The 18,175-nt window shown below is 45.7% G+C and overlaps 1 protein-coding gene across 1 annotated transcript in view; it reads left to right on the top strand.

Annotated features, from left to right (window-relative positions):
• cacna1ba (calcium channel, voltage-dependent, N type, alpha 1B subunit, a) overlaps window positions 1-18,175 on the top strand; it is a gene marked incomplete at both ends in the record, with an annotated part of 76,822 nt that overhangs the window by 4,259 nt on the left and 54,388 nt on the right. The window contains 3 exons of the mRNA XM_083673716.1: window positions 16,282-16,373; window positions 16,542-16,694; window positions 16,969-17,156. Of these exons, the coding sequence (XP_083529842.1) occupies window positions 16,282-16,373; window positions 16,542-16,694; window positions 16,969-17,156 (433 nt within the window). The remainder of the gene's footprint in view (window positions 1-16,281; window positions 16,374-16,541; window positions 16,695-16,968; window positions 17,157-18,175) is intronic.

The raw sequence follows: 18,175 nt of genomic DNA, 5'->3' as shown, positions 1-18,175 counted from the left end.
TGGCAGTTGCTAATAAGAGCATATATCTGCCTCCCTGTGCTCACACCCAGATCAATACAGTATCGAACGGAAGGCAGAGGGAATAGATTCACTTCTTCACTGCTCTTCTTTATAGCGGTGTGGATCAAAGCAGCAGCTCCCTCCCTCTCTCTCTCTGCCTGTTAGAGCCAAGACCCTCCCAGTTGCACCATGTTGGGGGGGTGGGGGGGGGGGGGGTTAACGTTAGCATTGGTTAGATTGTAGGATGTCGTTGATGATGCAACTTAGCCTGTCCGACACCTTTCTCCCGATCAATTAGCTGTAACGAGCTGTCTCAAGCCCGTAATGATCTAGATCAAGATGTTACAGTCAGTCGGTCTCATTGAAAATTGTTGTCACTGGGGGTGCTTATTGGCGTAGCACACTAATGCGCATATCCTATCATCTCAAGGTTCCTGGTTGGATTCCGACCGTCGACATATCTTGCATGTCATCCCTCCTCTCTCTCACCCATCCTTCCTGTCAATCTCTACTGTCTCTATCCCAATAAAAGCAGAAATGCCCTAAAAAACATATTTTTCAGAAAATTGTTGTCACTGTCCGCCGTCTGTATGCAGGGAAATGTTCTCTCCAAATGCAGCTTTACAGATCGGAGCCTCACCTATTTCATTTTGAAGCCTTTTGAAATCCTTTGTCTGTTTATTGCGCAAGGCAAATTGCAGGATGATTGGTTGGTTCATCGATTGAAATCAGTCCTCTGTGGTTCTTACCTGGTTTTGTCATTGTTTTCACGTTGCATTTCTTCGATTGTGGTTTACAATGTTGTGCATTATACAGTTGTTGTTCTACTTTCTATACAAAGAAATAGATTTTTTTTTGCAGCAGTTGCATTTCTCGAGGCAAACTCCTGGTTTCTCTACCCTGCTCTTTTTAGAGCGCTCAGGGGGTATATTATGCTGCACCTTCAATGGACCTTTACTTGTCAATATCTGTGCACTTTTACGGTTGAAGTCATTGGGTTGAATACATCTTAGTGGGAGGCTATGTCAAAGGGAGGTATTGCAGAGCGTTATGAACAGCTATATCATGCTCGCAGCCATAAAATGAATCTATGAGTTCCACTCCCTCCCAAACTTTCTACAATGTAGAAAAATAGGACACTTTTGATCGTGAGAAAAAAAAGAATCAATTTTTGTGTGCAGCTCTTGGGTGTTGTAGTCTGTGTATCTGTTGATCATTAAGGCATTATCTGAAGTAATGAGCTGTATTATGTAAAGTATGTCTGAGACAGTGGGGTAAGCACTATGAATATCCTGGGAGATACAGTGCATTCGGAAAGTATTCATACCCCTTCACTTTTTCTGCATTATGTTAGGTTACAGCCTTATTCTAAAATGGATTAAATTATTTTTTTTCCTCATCAATCTACACACAATACCAAATAATGACAACGTAAAAACAGGTTTTTAGAAATTGTTGCTAATTTATTAAAAATAAAACATTTAAATATCACATTTACATAAGTATTCAGACCCTTTACTCAGTACTTTGTTGAAGCACCTTTGGCAGCATCGAGTCTTCTTGGGTATGACAGTAGAAGGTTGGCACACCTGTATTTTGGGAGTTTCTCCCATTCTCTCAAGCTCTGTCAGGTTGGATGGGGAGCGTCACTGCACAGCTATTTTCAGGCCTCTCCAGAGATGTTCGATTCAAGTCCGGGCTCTGGCTGGGCCACTCTGGAGCTCTGTCATAGTGACCATTGGGTTCTTGGTCACCTCCCAGATGATGCCCCTACTCCCCCTATTGCTTAATTTGGCCAGGCGGACAGCTCTAGGAAGAGTCTTGGTGGTTCCAAACTTATTCCATTTAAAAATGATGGAGGCTACTGTGTTCTTGGGGACCTTCAATACTGCAGAATTATTTTTGTACCCTTCCCCAGATCTATGCTTCGACACAATCCTGTCTCGGAGGTCTACGGACAATTCTTCCGACCTGATGGCCTGGTTTTTGCTCTGATATGCACTGTCAACTGTGGGATCTTACATAGACAGGTGTGTGCCGTGCCAAATGATGTTCAATCAATTGAACTTACCACAGGTGGACTCCAACCAAGTCGTAGAAACATCTCAAGGATGATCAATGGAAACAGGATGCACCTGAGCTCAATTTCGAGTGTCATAGCAAAGGGTCTGCATACTTATGTAAATGTGATATTTCTTATTTTTCTTATTTTTTTAATTAGCAACAATTTCTAAAAACCTGTTTTTGCTTTGTCATTATGGGGTATTGTGTGTAGATTGATAAGGAAAAAATTAATTTAAACCATTTAACATAACAAAATGTGGAAAAAGTGAATGAATACTTTCCGAATGCACTGTACATACCAGTACTGTATGTCTGTGACAGCTGTTGTGTGTCTGATGGAGGTGCGTAGTTATCAGGCTGGTGTTCTTGACTGAGGGATTAGATGGAGGAGGACTGAGATATAAACAATAGAGTTGAGTGATATGGGGTTTCAAGCCCCTCTCAGGTTTTCATCAACCTCAACTCTGCTCCAGGACCATCATCCTGAACATGTCTCTCTCACGTACTCCCTCAACAGGAACACGTCTCACATGTAATGTCCTCGTTTACCTTATTTATAACTTCCTGTGCTGTGGTGTCAGGATACGTTTGTACATATTGCTTGATGAATTCATCTCGTGAGCCTTACTCCTGCTGTAGGAATTCTGATGGGTGTTCAATCCTAGCTCCATGGGTACCAGTGTTTAATACCATTCCTCATTCCATTGCATGCTTTACAATGAGCCTGTCATCCGATTTCTACCTCCACCAGCCTCCCCCTGATAGGTACTGTATACGGTATTGCTTGGTTGATTCATTTGATAGAACAATCCGGTTTTAATTGTTCAGCGAATGCTAGGTAGGTTGTGTTCTACCTCTTCATGTACCTCTGCAGTCTCAGGGAATGTCAATAAGACTCTGAGAAGAAGTAGAGGTGTGTGTTTGCTGTGTAAATGTCATCTGATCATCAAAGGAGCTTCACACTCCCACTTACAGTCACACCTCCTCCAGTACCAACACTAGGAACAGGTGGCTATTGTGTGTACACACACACACACACACACACACACACACACATACATCTCTCTCTCTCTCCTCCTCCAGTGCCAGCAGTAGTAACAGAGCTGGGCCTTTGAAGAAGGTTTATATGATGCATGTTATGTAAGGGTTTGTCTTATTGCAACACATTGTCCTGAAAATGGAGTAAAAATCACAAGCCTACCAGGAGCAGCAGCACTGAGGATGGAGCACTGCTTGTCCTAACTTGTTGGACTAATTGAAGGTGTAGTGAGGAAATTGTGTGGTTAGGGCTAATGCATATCTCAGGCCCGATATTCATATACAGTAATAGTAGTAACCTAGGGATTCAAGAACGCGCGGATCGTTTCTAATCAGCCACTCTCTAAAGGAAAAGCAATGGTACAAAAACAGATGAATTATTAATTGTTTTTCGCGGTAGATGAATCAGCCCCAGTTAGTACTGCAGGAGAACACATTTGATCCACTCAGACAAGGTTAAGCATATGTTTTCCAAACAGGTCACCAATGCACAGTATGCCAAAATATATATAAATAATCTTCTCGAATGTTCACTTTTTTTTTTTGTAGGTGCTGCAGATGCAGACGTATTATACCATTGCAGTTCCATTCTTTGGTGTTTCTAGATGACTGGTGAAAGGTCTACTGTATCCTGAACCCACAGTCCAGACCAGAGTTTCTGTGCTCTTTGTCCTTAATTCTGAACTTGAGTTTTCTGCTGGCTGCCCTGGTGACATGACATGGCCATCCTGAATGCTAATAGAACAGATGAGATATAAGAGGAGGAGGAGGAGGAGGAGGAGGAGGAGAGGAGGCTCTCGTCTGCTGTGTGCAGTCTAGCGGTGAAGGACTTGGAGATGAAGTGCTTGACTGGCAGCCTTGTTTCACACATGGCTTTAGGAGCCACTTATTAAAGTGGGTGTTATTTCAGGGAAACTAGCAATTACTCAGAAATGTCAATTGTGCAATGATCCCCGTAGACTAGGCGGAATGGCTGCGTTTTCATACACTGTCTCCCAGCACAGTGAACCCAGGTAGATATGCCAGAGGCGTAACCAAGACGTTTCTGTCTCTCTACCCTTCAGATGGGAGCCATGCCTGATAGGGATAATGCCAATCTGTTTTTATGGTTTGTTTCAGTGGAGGTCATTATATTCACCTGAGAAGAATGATCTCAGCTCTGCTCTTGGGGGGGTGGGGGGGGGGGGTAGTAATAGTATAAAACCTCCTTCCTTTTCAGGGCCATTGTAATTGTCTATGTCCATTTATTCAAAATACTCCATTAAGGTGCTTACACGCGGGCCATGCTGTAAGCGGAAATTGAACCACAAACAATCTGCCTATCACGTGTAGAGACCCTCAGGAGCGAGCAACACGCACTGGCCAATCCGCTTGAGTTTTTGGCGCCCCGTCGCCCTAGTCCCATTGAAAGCCTACGAGACCTTTGCGGCTAACCACGGCCCGCGTGTGTGTAAGCACCTTTACTAACCACGGCCCGCGTGTGTGTAAGCACCTTTACTCCTGTCATTCTCAGCACAATTAAGTTTTTCTCTTTGTTTTAATTCACGGCGGCCTTGAATACATATTATCAGCAGTTTTCTTGTCCTTTTCACTCTTTTAGTGGTATTAGAGATGTCAATGTGTTGTTAACATTGATAAGGGCCTGTTTAATTGCTGTGTTTCGACGTAGTCTGCTCTTCTATGACTTGAGTAATGATAATGTTCCCCTGAAAGGACTTTCAAAATGCGATGAGCTGAGACTCAATCTACACAAATGATTTCGACTGAAGGCAAGGGAGCACCTTAAGTACAGTAAGCACTTCTGGTCAGATCTGATGAATAGCTATCATCTGGAATTTCCCCATGCCATAGCATTTTCCTTCAGTTCGTAGGGAGGAGTATTCTGCCTTAACCAGTGATGACAACTTTCTAATATTGGACTGACAAATGAAATGAAATGTTCTGTATTATGGTGGTGCATGGTGTAGAATACCCTCTAGATTCACCTAGCCTTCAGTCACACCACGGTTCATGCGCAATTCTTTTGTCGTAGGTGTCGGGGTTTCTTTGAGTCCTGTTATCGGCATCTTTTTCCTGACAAGCGAAGAGATTTCTACGCATGACCAGAGCGCTCGCTGGAGCGGAACGGAACGTTCTCACTTTGCTCAGCCTAATGTCACATAGCCATGTGCTGCACTGCCTACTGAGTACTGTGCTTTGGTTTGGTCCATTTTTTTTTTTTTTTTTTTTTTTATTGGAGTGGCATGACATATTTCCATATTTCAGAGAGAGCTGGTGGCATGTGGAGCCAGCTGGCTGGTGCACATGAGTGGCAGTCCCATGGGGACAGTGGCACTGTCACCTCTCAGCTGTGATGTGTGTCTGATGGAGCTGAGCCTTCCTGGGGGAGGGATGGGATGGTGCGGTGTGGGTGAGGGGGGTCTTCAGAGAGAGAGAGGGAGAGAGGGAGGAGGGGAGAGAGAGAGGGAGAGAGAGAGAGGGCGAAGGATAGGGGGAGGGAGAGAGGGAGAGAGGGAGGGAGTTTGCAAACAGGGCTGCCTGTTAACACTAGAGAGACAGGGTTGATATCTCTCCTCCCTATACCCTCACTCATTTCTCTCAGAGTACAGCCCTGCCCACCACCGCCAAGGGTCCTCAGAAAAGAAGCCTTTTACCAGGAAGTGATGCAGGCCCTGGGCCAGGAACTCATCATGCTTTAAAGCTATTAACAAGTTTGGGTTCGGAAAAAAGAGACCCATACATTAGTCACTGTCTGGAGTCTGACAGCCAAAGTGGGACTCCAACGATTCATGTGATCTGTTTGTTGTTTTTAATGTTTTCACAGAAACACGTCCATAGTGATCAGTAAAGAATAGAGTCAATTACGGCTGTAGGCCTTTGGTTTTGGACAATTTCAGGTCTGGAGCATTTCCGGGCCTGTCTTTTCATTAGCGAACCAGGAACCACTGGCCAGCAGACAAGAATAGCTGGCCTCCTCCTCAGCCACGATCTCTCTCTTTCAAATGTCACCGGAAATGGAAGGAGTGGAGAGAGGGAGAGAGAGAGAGAGAGAGAGAGAGAGAGAGAGAGAGAGAAGAGGAGATGGAGGCTGCTGTTGTAGAGTGGTGGGAGGGAGGGAGGTGAAGGGGAGGGGAGGGGAGGGTAGGGGAGGGAAGGGGGTGAGACAGCTGCTGATCTCCCTCCTCAGACATGGGTCGATGGCGTGGGAGGGGTGTGGGGGGGGGGTGGGTGTGTGTCTCTGCCTAGCCTTTCCCCCAGGGGAGGTGATTGATCTGAAGGCTGCTCGTCAGGGAGTGCAGTGACCCTGCGGTGAGACGCTGACTCGTCTCAGAGCTGCTGCACGACGCTGTCTCCCCACACGCTACCCCGCTAACATGCATGTCCTAGGGAAGGTTCACCAGAAAAAAACATGCTGGGAAAATCAACGTGTTTCGGTGTCGCTTAAAAAAAAAAAAAAAAAAAAAAAAACCTGTACCGCAGAAGGGACCGATCAACTCACACTCAACGCTCACACAACTGATGCCTTTTGGGGCAGATGTCTTTTGGAGACGGCTCTATGAATTGGTTTGGTTCCAGATTGCGTTGCTGTTTGACCTGTTTAGCCATGTTATCCATTTGTCCACCTGCCAGAGAGTAATGACTGCAGTTTATTGAGCGGAGCTGTCATTACATTAAGATGATATCCATTACATGAATGCTGCCATTGGCCCCCACTGTCTGAACTCAAATCATTGATCTGCACTTACTGTCCATCAGAGAGATGGGCTTGAGATGCATGTTATAATATCGTACTCCACGGTATAGGCTACTAAGGGCTATGCTATTTGGTTTCGCTTTCATACTGTATGCACAACTGTGTAATGATGTTACTTGAAACATAGAACTGATATTGTGTGATAGATGCATACTGTACCCAAAGCAAACTCATTTTCTATTGACAGATGTTTGCGGAGTACGTTCCTCTCCTCTCCTACTGGGATGAGAAGAGTGTCTGTCTGTCTGTCTGTCTGTCTGTCTGTCTGTCTGTCTGTCTGTCTGTCTGTCTGTCTGTCTGTCTGTCTGCCTGCCTGCCTGCCTGCCTGCCTGTTTGTCTGTCTGCTATAGCTCCTCTGGGTCTGGAGCAGGGTAGAGTGGGGTAGCACGGCAGAGCAGACTGGCAGGCCTGGGTAAGGTGGTCTGGGTATGAGTAGGGTGTTCTAGGAGCACTATGTTGGTGGTGCATTGTGGCAGGTTGATGATCTCCTTGTTTATTTTTTTAACATTTCCTTCACACTTACTTTGTATTGCCCCTCCTCTATTTAACATTATCGTTGGCATGTCTTAAGGCCCTTCGCTTTTCCTGACCATGTGATCTGACCATGAAAAAGGAATATCATTTTTTAAACTATGTGAAGGAACGTTATCAGGAACAACTCTGTAGCCTGCTGTGTGTTGTGGCAGACATCCCCACATCAGCAGGCATCTGAAGTGACTTGTGTTGTCAAACAGATCACATGCTTACTGAGCCATATCGTAATCTAAATGATCCATAATTGAGAGAACTATAAAAAGCCAAATGGGCTAGAAATGATGGGATTCTATTTCCTAGGCAGTATTACTGTAACAATATTTTCCCAATTTACTTTGATGGATAGATAGTTTGTGTCTGAGTTGAAATATACATAACCATGTGTCAAAAGCATCATTATATCAGCACTTCATCATTTTGAACTTGTATTCCCCCTCATTTATGAGAATTATTGGTTGCTATGGAGACAGGCTATGGTCTCTTCTGTTCATCTCCTCTCTATCAGACTCAGACCCTTGGGGTTAGGGGAGGAGGGTTATGCAACTGTCAAAGGGAATTTCACATGTCATGATATCAGAGCATGGAGTGAACTGATGTATTGATTTATTTAGCAAATAATCTCTTTCTTTTTGCCACACACACGTACACACACGCACGGACGCACGCACGCACGCACACACACACACACACACACACACACACACACACACACACTCGCACGCACGCACACATACACACACACACACACACACACACACACACACACATAACACACACACACACACACACACACACACACACTCCTGAAGTCTGCTCTCAATAATTCAGACGTATAACAGCATTAGATCCCAGTGGCTTTTTCAAGTCAGTTTGCTTTTTCCCACTTTAGTGTATTTACACAATGTATCTTTACAAACTCCACGATATATCTTTACAAAACAACGTCACTGAAGAGATTGCTTCAGGGCTCTCATCCACTCTTTCTTTTGTTCTTCGTTTGATACTTTCAGAAGAGAAACATTCTTCATTTACTCAATTGCAGTACCACAAAGGCATACAGCAGGCATACACAGTCAACAGCAATGTATTCGTGTACGATCTCTGACCATGGCAGGCAAACAAACACAATCTCTTTTCTCTTCCTCTCATTGTTTCCTCCCGCTTTGAGAATCCTCGTCTCCTGGCTGCTCTACTCTAATGAGATCAGTGGAGCCTCCTTTGTTTCTATGGTGACGCCTCCAGTCGTCTCCACTGTGGCTTTCCTTCCCCGTGCATCCAGATAGACCAGTCATCTAGCAGGGAGAGCCCAGTCTCTCTCTTTCTCTCTCTCTCTCTCTCTCTCTCTCTCTCTCTTTATCTATCCTCCCTTAGCTTTCTCATCTGTGAAGAGCAGAATATACAAGGCTGCAGTTGGATCACTAACCTGATCGGGGAAAAAAAAGAAAACCTTTTTTTTTTTTTTTTTTTATCTCCTAAGTACTCCAATGTAGGGAAACAATGACCACCTAATATGATTTGTCAACATGATTTGAAACCTCTCTCCCTGGACTTTGACTTGGCCTCGAGCCATGCAGAGATAGAGTCTCACATGCATATTAAGCAGGATCGCGCTTCATCTTTCGATGCCGTACACGTTCGGGCCGGTCGCTCGGAAAAGAATCACAACATATTTCAAGCAGTGTAATGAAATCTTTCTTCCGAAAAGCCCAACGCAACCAATCCATCACGGAGAGTGCGCCTTCAGCGCGGCGTCTGGTGTGTTTGCCAGCAGTGAGACCAGGCTTGTCACCCTCCTGGAGCCTCTACTGTAGAAGCATGAATAAAACAGGAGAGCAGGGGCTTTTTTGCCAGCTCACATCCTTCACTTCACAAGGGCTGATTTCACGCCACGGGATGCCCACTTCGTGCTGGTTCTGCTTCGCTATCTTAGTCCGGCTCCCTCAACCGTTACTTGGGGCTAATTCTGCGAAGAGATATGGTGTTATAACGGTGTGCATAATGAACACGCGTTGTAACAATAAAGATGAGGTAAAGGTTAACGAGTAAAAGTCAATGAGAATCTCGTTTCTGATTGCAGAGAAAAACGTATTGTTGGCAGACAGAGAGACACAGACAGACAGACAGGCAAGCAAGCAAGCAAGCAAGCAGGCAGGCAGACAGGCAGACAGGCAGACAGACAGACAGACAGACAGACAGACAAGCAAGCAGGCAGGCAGACAGACAGGCAAGCAGGCAGGCAGGCAGACAGACAGACAGACAGGCAAGCAGGCAGGCAGGCAGGCAGACAGGCAGGCAGACAGGCAGGCATACGGATGGATGGACGGACGGACAGACAGACAGGCAGGCAGGCAGGCAGACAGACAGGCAGGCAGGCAGACAGACAGACAGGCAGACAGACAAGCAGGCAGGCGGGCAGACAGACAGACAGAGGGGAATGTCACGTTGGGGTGACTGGTGGACGATGGGCCATCTGACTGCTGAGGATGAGCGTAGCGCCGTGCTACATAATTGTCTCTTTTCCACTTCACCTGCGGTAGGCTGGGGCTAATGGAGCTCCCTGGTTATGGGGATGAGGGCCGGGGGAGGGGGGGGGTTATGCAAGATGATGCTTGCTAAGTGTGTGATGTGATGTTCTATTCTAGTGACAGGGGGAGAGGCTGATCTATTTCAGACGTTGTGCTCCATGCTGCTGCTCGGTGAGGAGAAGTGGCTGAGGTGGGCTGCTGGCTGCTCCTGTGTCTGCTGTGCATGGGGGCTCTCTCTTGAGTGCTTAGGCATGAACCACGCTCTGTAATTACTGAGTCACCGAGCGTCTCCTCGACTGCAAATAATAGAGTTGTTGTAATGCATGTTGAATGACTTGTTGTGCAAACTGGGGGAAATTAAATCTACAATGTGCACTGCATTAAGCATTCAGATCCTGGGGGTTATGGAGTGAGTGCTATTGTGTGTTTCCCAAAATGATACAGGAGGTAAGGGCTACTCAAAAAACCTGTTTAATGGACTGGTAAGAATGCATACCTTCACTAGACTACACTGGAATTCATACCAGGAGCTGGTTTCTGGTTTCTAGACCTGGCTTTGCATCATCGCCTTAAAGAATACGTTGATCTATCTCTCAGATCTAAGATGAAAGTAATAATGCTGTCCCACTGAGGTGAATAATGCTGACCCACTTTTTCCCACTGAGGTGATGCCTGTCACTCATATTGACCGACCCGTGAGGCTCAGATATTGTGCCGCGCGATATATAGTCAAGAAGATATTTTGACCTGAAACCGCCCTTAAGAAGCTCTTAAAAGCTTCTTATTCTCAAGCATGCCTTTTGTGCTCAGGAGCCCTCTCCACATGGAAGCAGCCACTGGAAAAAAAAATGTATAATTCATCAGGCTGAAGAAAGTTAATAAATTACAAAGCAGTGACTGTGTCAGTTCTCGAAAAAACCTCTCACACTCAACCCCGCATTAGATTAATTGCAAAATATGCCGCCATTGCACTTTTCCCCTTTTCTCAGCCCCCCGCCCATCTCTCATAATGACTTTTGGATTGGAGTGCTTGCATTGGCTTTGCGTCACTTTGAAAAAAGCCCATCCGATTCACCTGTCGATGGACATTGTGATTTATTTATTTTATTTTTTTCCCGTTTCATCCTCCCCCCGTTGCCCACTTTGCTTTGACCGTCATGGTGGACTGGTTGTTCGCTGCTGGAGGCCTGAGCTGCAGGAGTTGAGAAGCACGGCGCTCTTCTGTGGGCATGGCTATTAACGGCCGCTCAAGCACTTTGAGTGTGAGCTGATGAGATTTTAGAAAGAGGGAGTGGACTGTGAAATGTTGCTTTTCACACTAACACTGTCTGAAGTGTCTCTCCCCGTGGCGCTGGAGTGACTTGAGTGAGGGGGGTTCCGTTCCTCCGCTCTGGCCGTTCAATCTACTGGAGTAGGTCTGTTCACTTCGATGCGGGCGGGAGGTTATTGTTTTGTCGTTTTCTTATCGCTAAGTTCAGGGCTGGACTGATTGCATTTCTGTGTCCGGTCCCAGACATGGCCTCCTGTTGTTCCCCTCTCACCTGTGACCCGTCTCAGTGCAGTGAGATGTTTCCTCCTGTCACATACAGCAGAAGGGAGTTCGTTAGGTTACCTACAGTAGCCCTCATCACTGATGCCATCCCATACATTGTGCCAGATGGACTGTTCCATACCTGCTGTCAGAGGGGTCGAAAGGTTGTACATGTGGACAGAAATATCCCAATCATGTTATTCCTCCCTTGTCATCCCTGACATCCTGTGTTCCTCACACTGTCTGTGTGTGTGTTTGTGTGTGTTTGTTCGTGTTTGCGTGTGTGCGTGTGTGTGTGTGTGTGTGTGTGTGTGTGTGTGTGTGTGTGTGTGTGTGTGTGTGTGTGTGTGTGTGTGTGTCTCGGTTAGTGTCTGTATATGCCTTCCCCTGGAGCAGGAGAGTGATATTCCCCTCTGTCTTCTCCAGGGAGAAGCTGTAAACAAATGTGGTTGACTAATTGATAATCAAGCTAATGTGTTTGACTTTTAGACTCTTTCATGTCGTCTGAGTTAATGTATGCAGGCAAAATGCATTATTAGGCTCCCCTAAGGGGCATGATTTGATAAATACCTTAGCTACAATCCAGTGTGCCTCTAGGTCCCCTGAAGAATTATTAAGCCATTTTCAAAAATATTAATCTCATTATTCAACTTTTTCAGCTACAGTACAGCCACTGTGTAATAAATAGGCTGTTTGTAATTAAAATGCATATTTTGAAATAAGATGCAACAGTCAGATTTGCTAAATGTTTGCACCCATCACAAGAATAAGATATTATTTTGTCTATTTCCCTTTCTATCAACCCATTTTGGGTATTTCTACCTTTTGATGAATGCCCTTCTGAATAGAAAGGTGTGATGCACCATTGCGTTGCCAAATTCATCCCAGGGTACTTTCTTCCCATGTCGTGTTGGTTGCCAGAAATGTTTGCTCCATGTTTTTTGGAATAGTGAGGATGGGCTTTCTCCACTATCAGGAGGGTCCATTAAGTAGCTAATCTCCTAGCACACGCCTCTGGTGGCAGGAGATGGGCTCCTTGTCCCTGCGTTTTTCCAGATGTTGTTTGTTCAACGGGGACCGCAGAGCGCTGCATGCTTCAGAGAGTGACAGTCTCAGAGAATGGTGAGGTTCGACTTGAATAAAACAACAAAGTAACTTCCTCTCAGAGGGTTGAGGCACTGTCAGATGAAATATTGATGAAATCCCAAGACACAGGCACTTTTAGTCCCGTGAACGTCATCGCTTACGGGAAACCGTTTAAATAAAGTTGTTCTGTCTGCGAAGTAAGGCAGCGGCGAGGAAAACAGCCATCATAAATATTCTGTATTTTTTTGCAAATGCTTTATTTTCTTGTTTCAGCATTTTGGTGTACAGCCATTTATTTAAAAAAAAAAAAAAAAAAAAAAAACCTGCTGAGCTGTGTTTACTTGAGTTGATTGAATGTAAAATTGAAGTTGAGCTACTTATGCTGCCTCGAGCTACTGAGGGGAGATGTCGGACACGGTATTCCTGTAACAGTGGCTTAGTGTATTCTTAAGGGACTAGCCTTGGTTTCATAGTCCCTCCCCCTGCTCGCTAATGTTGGGGCAACATGTTAATGCCTTTGGCTGGCACTCTGAGAAGTGCCCTTAATGTGCCCTGCTGTCTGCTTGCAGGCTTAAGTGGGACAGAGAGATGGCAGAGTTTCTGACAGCTAAATGACGTCCACAGGGAGAGGCCCGGTGTGTCACCTGAGCCATTCCGGGAAACTCAGCGGTGCAGTACACACATACACGCACACACACAAACACGCTGTAACGTCTCGTCCTGTTTCTTAGTTTATCTTTGTTTCATGTTATTCATTTAAACATCATCATTTAAAATAAACAGTTTCCTGTTTATTTTTGTGTTACTCACCTTGCCTCTCATTTCAGACACTTCACCACCTGCCCTTGTGTGTTTCCCGCCTGTGTGATTGTCGACCCCGCCCTGATTGGCTTCACCTGTTCCTCATTATTCTTTCCAGTGTATTTAGTCTGTGTGTTCCCCTGTCTCTGTGCCAGTTCGTCTTTCTACCTTTGCGGCATACGTCCCAGCATTTCCTAGTGATAAGTATTCTTTGCCTTTTTGCCTACCCCTTATCGGATTATCTGCCTGCCTTTTTGAACTGTCTACCTGCGTACCGAACCCTGCTCTGCCTATCCCCTTCCTGGATTATCTGCCTACCCATTGACTGCCTACCTGTGTACCGAACCCTGCTCTGCCTATCCCCTTCCTGGATTATCTGCCTACCTGTGTACCAAACCTTTTTTGATAGTAAAGACTATTCTATTGGATTTAAGTTTTGTCTCTGAGTCGTGCATTTGAGTCCTCTGCCTAAGTACAACAGTCATCGCGCACGCATGCACGCACACACCCACATACCCACAGATACAAACATAGGAACACCTGCTCTCTTCTCTCAGGTGGCTGGATCTGAGATCCGGCTCCTGTCGCTGTGTACAAACAAACTCAGACTGAAATGAAAGTAAGCAAGAGTTTCTCGGGTGAATTTCCTCGCTGGCACCCCCTAGCCAATCCTGTCTATGCCTGGTATTCCCATCTGTGCAGTGCAGGATATCTCTCACTTTTCTTCGGTGAACCTCAAAACCAATATTCTCCATTGTATGATAACCACAGTCTATCTCCCACATGTTTTTTTTGTAATGATAGTGTTCCTGTAAAGCTATACTTCTACAATGGAGAGACAGACAATAAAGACAGACAATAAATATCATAACAAAGGAGATGCAGGACCACAGCAGCAATCATCAGGATCTGGATGCAGGATGTTGCCTCCTCCTGTGACTGGTTCAGTACAAGGACCTGAGGCTTTTTTTTTGTGTGTCTTTTCTTTTGGGATAAATAGCAGTAGGGCACAGAAGGAGTCTGGGGAGACTCATTTTAGTGGAGATAAGTGGTCTCCACCAGCTGTAGTCTGGAACATTCTAATAGCAAGCAGGTCGCGGGATCATGACAGCAGACAGGGTTATTTCACTAACATGGTCCTCAAATGGAAATGATTGGCCTCTTCCTGCCAGATAGGTGCATTACCTTGTTGTGGCTGACGTCGTTTGACGTAGTTGATATGGGAAAATTTGATTCACCTCATTTCATCATTCTTTCCATTGTACCATTACCACAAACCAACAGGGAGTGTATTAGGTAGGCTAGGATTAATTACTATCTAGGAGAGAGGAAAGGGAATTTCCCTGTTAATGGAATGAAACATGGCAATTATAGGCTTCTCCACACTGCTGTGAAATTGGACTGACAGCCCCCCCCCACCCCACCCCGTTTCTTTGTGTTACATTTTGGGGGTATCAAGTCATTGCATGGCTTAAGCAGCATGCTGTAATCGTCAACACAAAGTATACATAACTGGTGTATATGAAGAATAGCTTGGAATTCTTTTATTTCCAAGGAGACTATCATACTCTTGTCTGTCGACAGTCATACACATTACTGTCGATCACAGTCTGGGTGGAGTCACTGAAACACTTTTGCACGGCCTTTTAATACTCTGTCTCTCCTCTCATGGTTTTGTACCGTTCCTCTCTTCCTCCTGGCGTCCCCCCTACCCTCCCCCCTACCCTCCCCCCTACCCTCCCTCCTGCCCCTCCCTCAGCCGTGCCCTGAGCAGAGATTCTTCCGCTCATTTGAGTGGAGCACCTCCCCAGGCCCCTCTTGTGTCTGTGTGACTGGGACCAGGGTCTCACCCTCAGCCTCAGTCCCATGCTGCTGCTCTGACCCCCATGAGCAAGGCCATGCTCAGGCTGTAGCTCCATTTGAGGCACTAGACATTCTGCAGGAGGAAGAGAGGGCGACTTGCCGATTGGACAGGCAGAGAGGCAATGGAGCTAAGTGTATTGATGCATATCCCCTCTCCGCCCCTGCCCCTCCCTCCCTCCCTCCCTCCCTCCCTCCCTCCCTCCCTCCTCTCTGTGAGGCTGGAGTGCAGTTAGATCATCACTTACGAGGGCGATGGGGTTTTAGGCAGAAGTGTCTTGATTATGTAGACCCCCTGGAGGCTGAGGAGATGCTTTGCAACAGCTCAGCCAGAAACAGACCAGAAGGGAGAGCAGCACACACAAACACACACACACTCACACTCACACACACACACACACACACGCACACACACACACACACACACACACAGATTCACACAGCTTACGAGATATCCATTTGAATGTTGAGGGAAAGTGGATTAGAATGAGCCATTTTACAAAGCAGAGCTGATATTCAACTCGCATTGTCTGTCTGTCAGTATCTCCCTCTGCATACTGTACCAACATGCATGTGGAATCAGTCATATTCACCATGCTGTCTCCCTGGAGATATTCATTTGTTGTATGTAGCGTAGCCACTGTATGTTTTCTCCATCTACTCTAACTAGTCCTGGCAGTGGTGAGACTGTATTTAGACTTGTACTAGATGATTTCCACACATTTTCACACGCTGTAACCAACCTGTCTTTGGCAGTGTGCTTAGGGGACGGTTCAGATTTCACTCTTCCACTAAGGAGTCATTCTTTACTATTCCACAAGAGTTAGTCATTCCCTATTGAAGTTATTTACAAAGTGCAAGACATTTCAATAGAGATAGTCCTCTCGTGTAGGTGCTAGATACTAAACGTGATAATTGCTTGTCTCATTTTGGTATGCGATGTTTAGAGAGGTGTGAGATTGTGCTCTTAAATTAGCTTGGTCGTTGATGGTGTTGGTGATACAGTATGTTCTACTGTGAGGATGGTACGGAGAGGAGAGTCTGTCAGGCTGAACGTTCACACCCTGCCTCTTGTTGTTTGTTAACAGGATGCTGGCCACCGTGGGGGCTGACTTTGACCTGCGGACGCTGAGGGCAGTCAGAGTTCTGAGACCACTTAAACTGGTATCTGGAATTCCTAGTAAGTGCTGCCGGAAAATTGTTAGTTAGAGTTATGTTTTGAAAAAATGGATAACCAGAATTGAAAAATCATTGATAACCAGAAAAAATGAACAACATTGGACTTGGTCCGTTTGGGTTCTCTCCAAAGGCCAGTTTGTTACAGTGCTATCTCTCTGTTCTGTGCCAGGTCTTCAGGTGGTGCTGAAGTCCATCATGAAAGCCATGGTGCCACTCCTGCAGATCGGCATGCTGCTCTTCTTTGCCATCCTCATGTTTGCCATCATAGGCTTAGACTTTTACATGGGCAAGTTCCACCGGACATGCTTCAGGACCGACACAGGTATCTACATATTGAATGTTATGGATAGAAGTAGTGTTATGTTTATTCACCCCATCAACTTGCATGTTATCTTAGTTACCAGTGAACTATGTTTTGACCTCTCAGAGCTGACAGTGTGTGTGTGTGTGTGTGTGTGTGTGTGTGTGTGTGTGTGTGTGTGTGTGTGTGTGTGTGTGTCGGTGTGTGTCGGTGTGTGTCGGTGTGTGTGTGTGTGTGTGTGTGTGTGTGTGCGTGCACGCGCGCGTGTGTGTGCGTGCGTGCGTGTGTGTCTCAGGTGAGCAGGCGGCAGACTACCCCTGTGGAATGGAGGCTCCGGCGCGGACCTGCTCCAACGACACTGTGTGTCAGGAATACTGGATCGGCCCCAACTATGGAATCACCAACTTTGACAACATTCTCTTCGCTATTCTCACCGTCTTCCAATGCATCACCATGGAGGGATGGGTGGACATCCTCTACAATGTGAGTGTACTCTTATCCTATGGTATCATACTGTATTGCCTATCCGTTTGGTTTGTTTACAACATATATGGTGCAATACTTCTAGATGATGTGTTGTGTCCCTTGTCGAAAGAAAAGTAGGAATGGGAAATTAAATATAATCCAAAAAAAGATATCAAAAGGAGGAATGTTCCTTTGGTTGAGTGAGCCGCTGTGAACTAAGATGCGATCCTGAATAGTTATGTAGATGAACACGGGTTGACCTCTGCTTCCTTCAGAGGATGGATGGTTTTCCCATGGCGAGCAATTCCAGGCAACCCTAGGGGCATTATTAGATGGACCACAAGCCTGCTGCTGCATGAGTTAGTGGGCGGATTCTTATTAGGAATGGAGTGGAGGTTTTTACCCCTAGTTTGAAACAAATCAGAGCTGTGACATTTGCATAAGAGTCACAATTATAATCATGCAAAGGGGGAAATTATTATGTAACAGCATGAAATATTTAATAGCCCTAGTGGGAAGTGTGCTTATTCACAAACTGTGTGTAGCTGTGCGATTTTTAGAGAAGGCCTTTGGAAAGGGATCGGATTAGTCAATAGCTGTTGTTGCTGGAAGCAGGGAAAGGCGGGGGAAAAAATGCTGCCTGCTTCTTTGATGTCAAATAATTGTTTCCCCACATTTTCCAGCTGGCAGTCGCCACCCCCCCCCCCCCCCCTTCTGCGCTGGTGACACAGTCTGACTACTGGGATGGGTTTACAGTCACTGATATTAGAATGAAAGTTCTCTGGGTATTTCAAGGACACTGTTTCTCCAAAGCTGCAAGCTCCATCAAACTAAAATATTTCATACAGTACAGCCACACCACTCACCACAATTGCCGTGGGCAGGGTTAATTTTCCACAGCAGTTTCGACGACTGTAACACTGCTGATGAACTCCCTTTGTTGACAGTGGATTATCATTTGTATTATCGGGTAGACTAGAGTATGTGTGTTACAACAGTCCCATGTTTGAATTCTGCACGTCTACACGTGGTCTATA

This window comes from Argentina silus (assembly GCF_951799395.1).
Source record: "Argentina silus genome assembly, chromosome: 7".
NCBI lineage: Eukaryota > Metazoa > Chordata > Actinopteri > Argentiniformes > Argentinidae > Argentina > Argentina silus.
The sequence above is the reverse complement of the archived record's forward strand: the minus strand, read 5'-3'. Positions and strand labels throughout refer to the sequence as shown.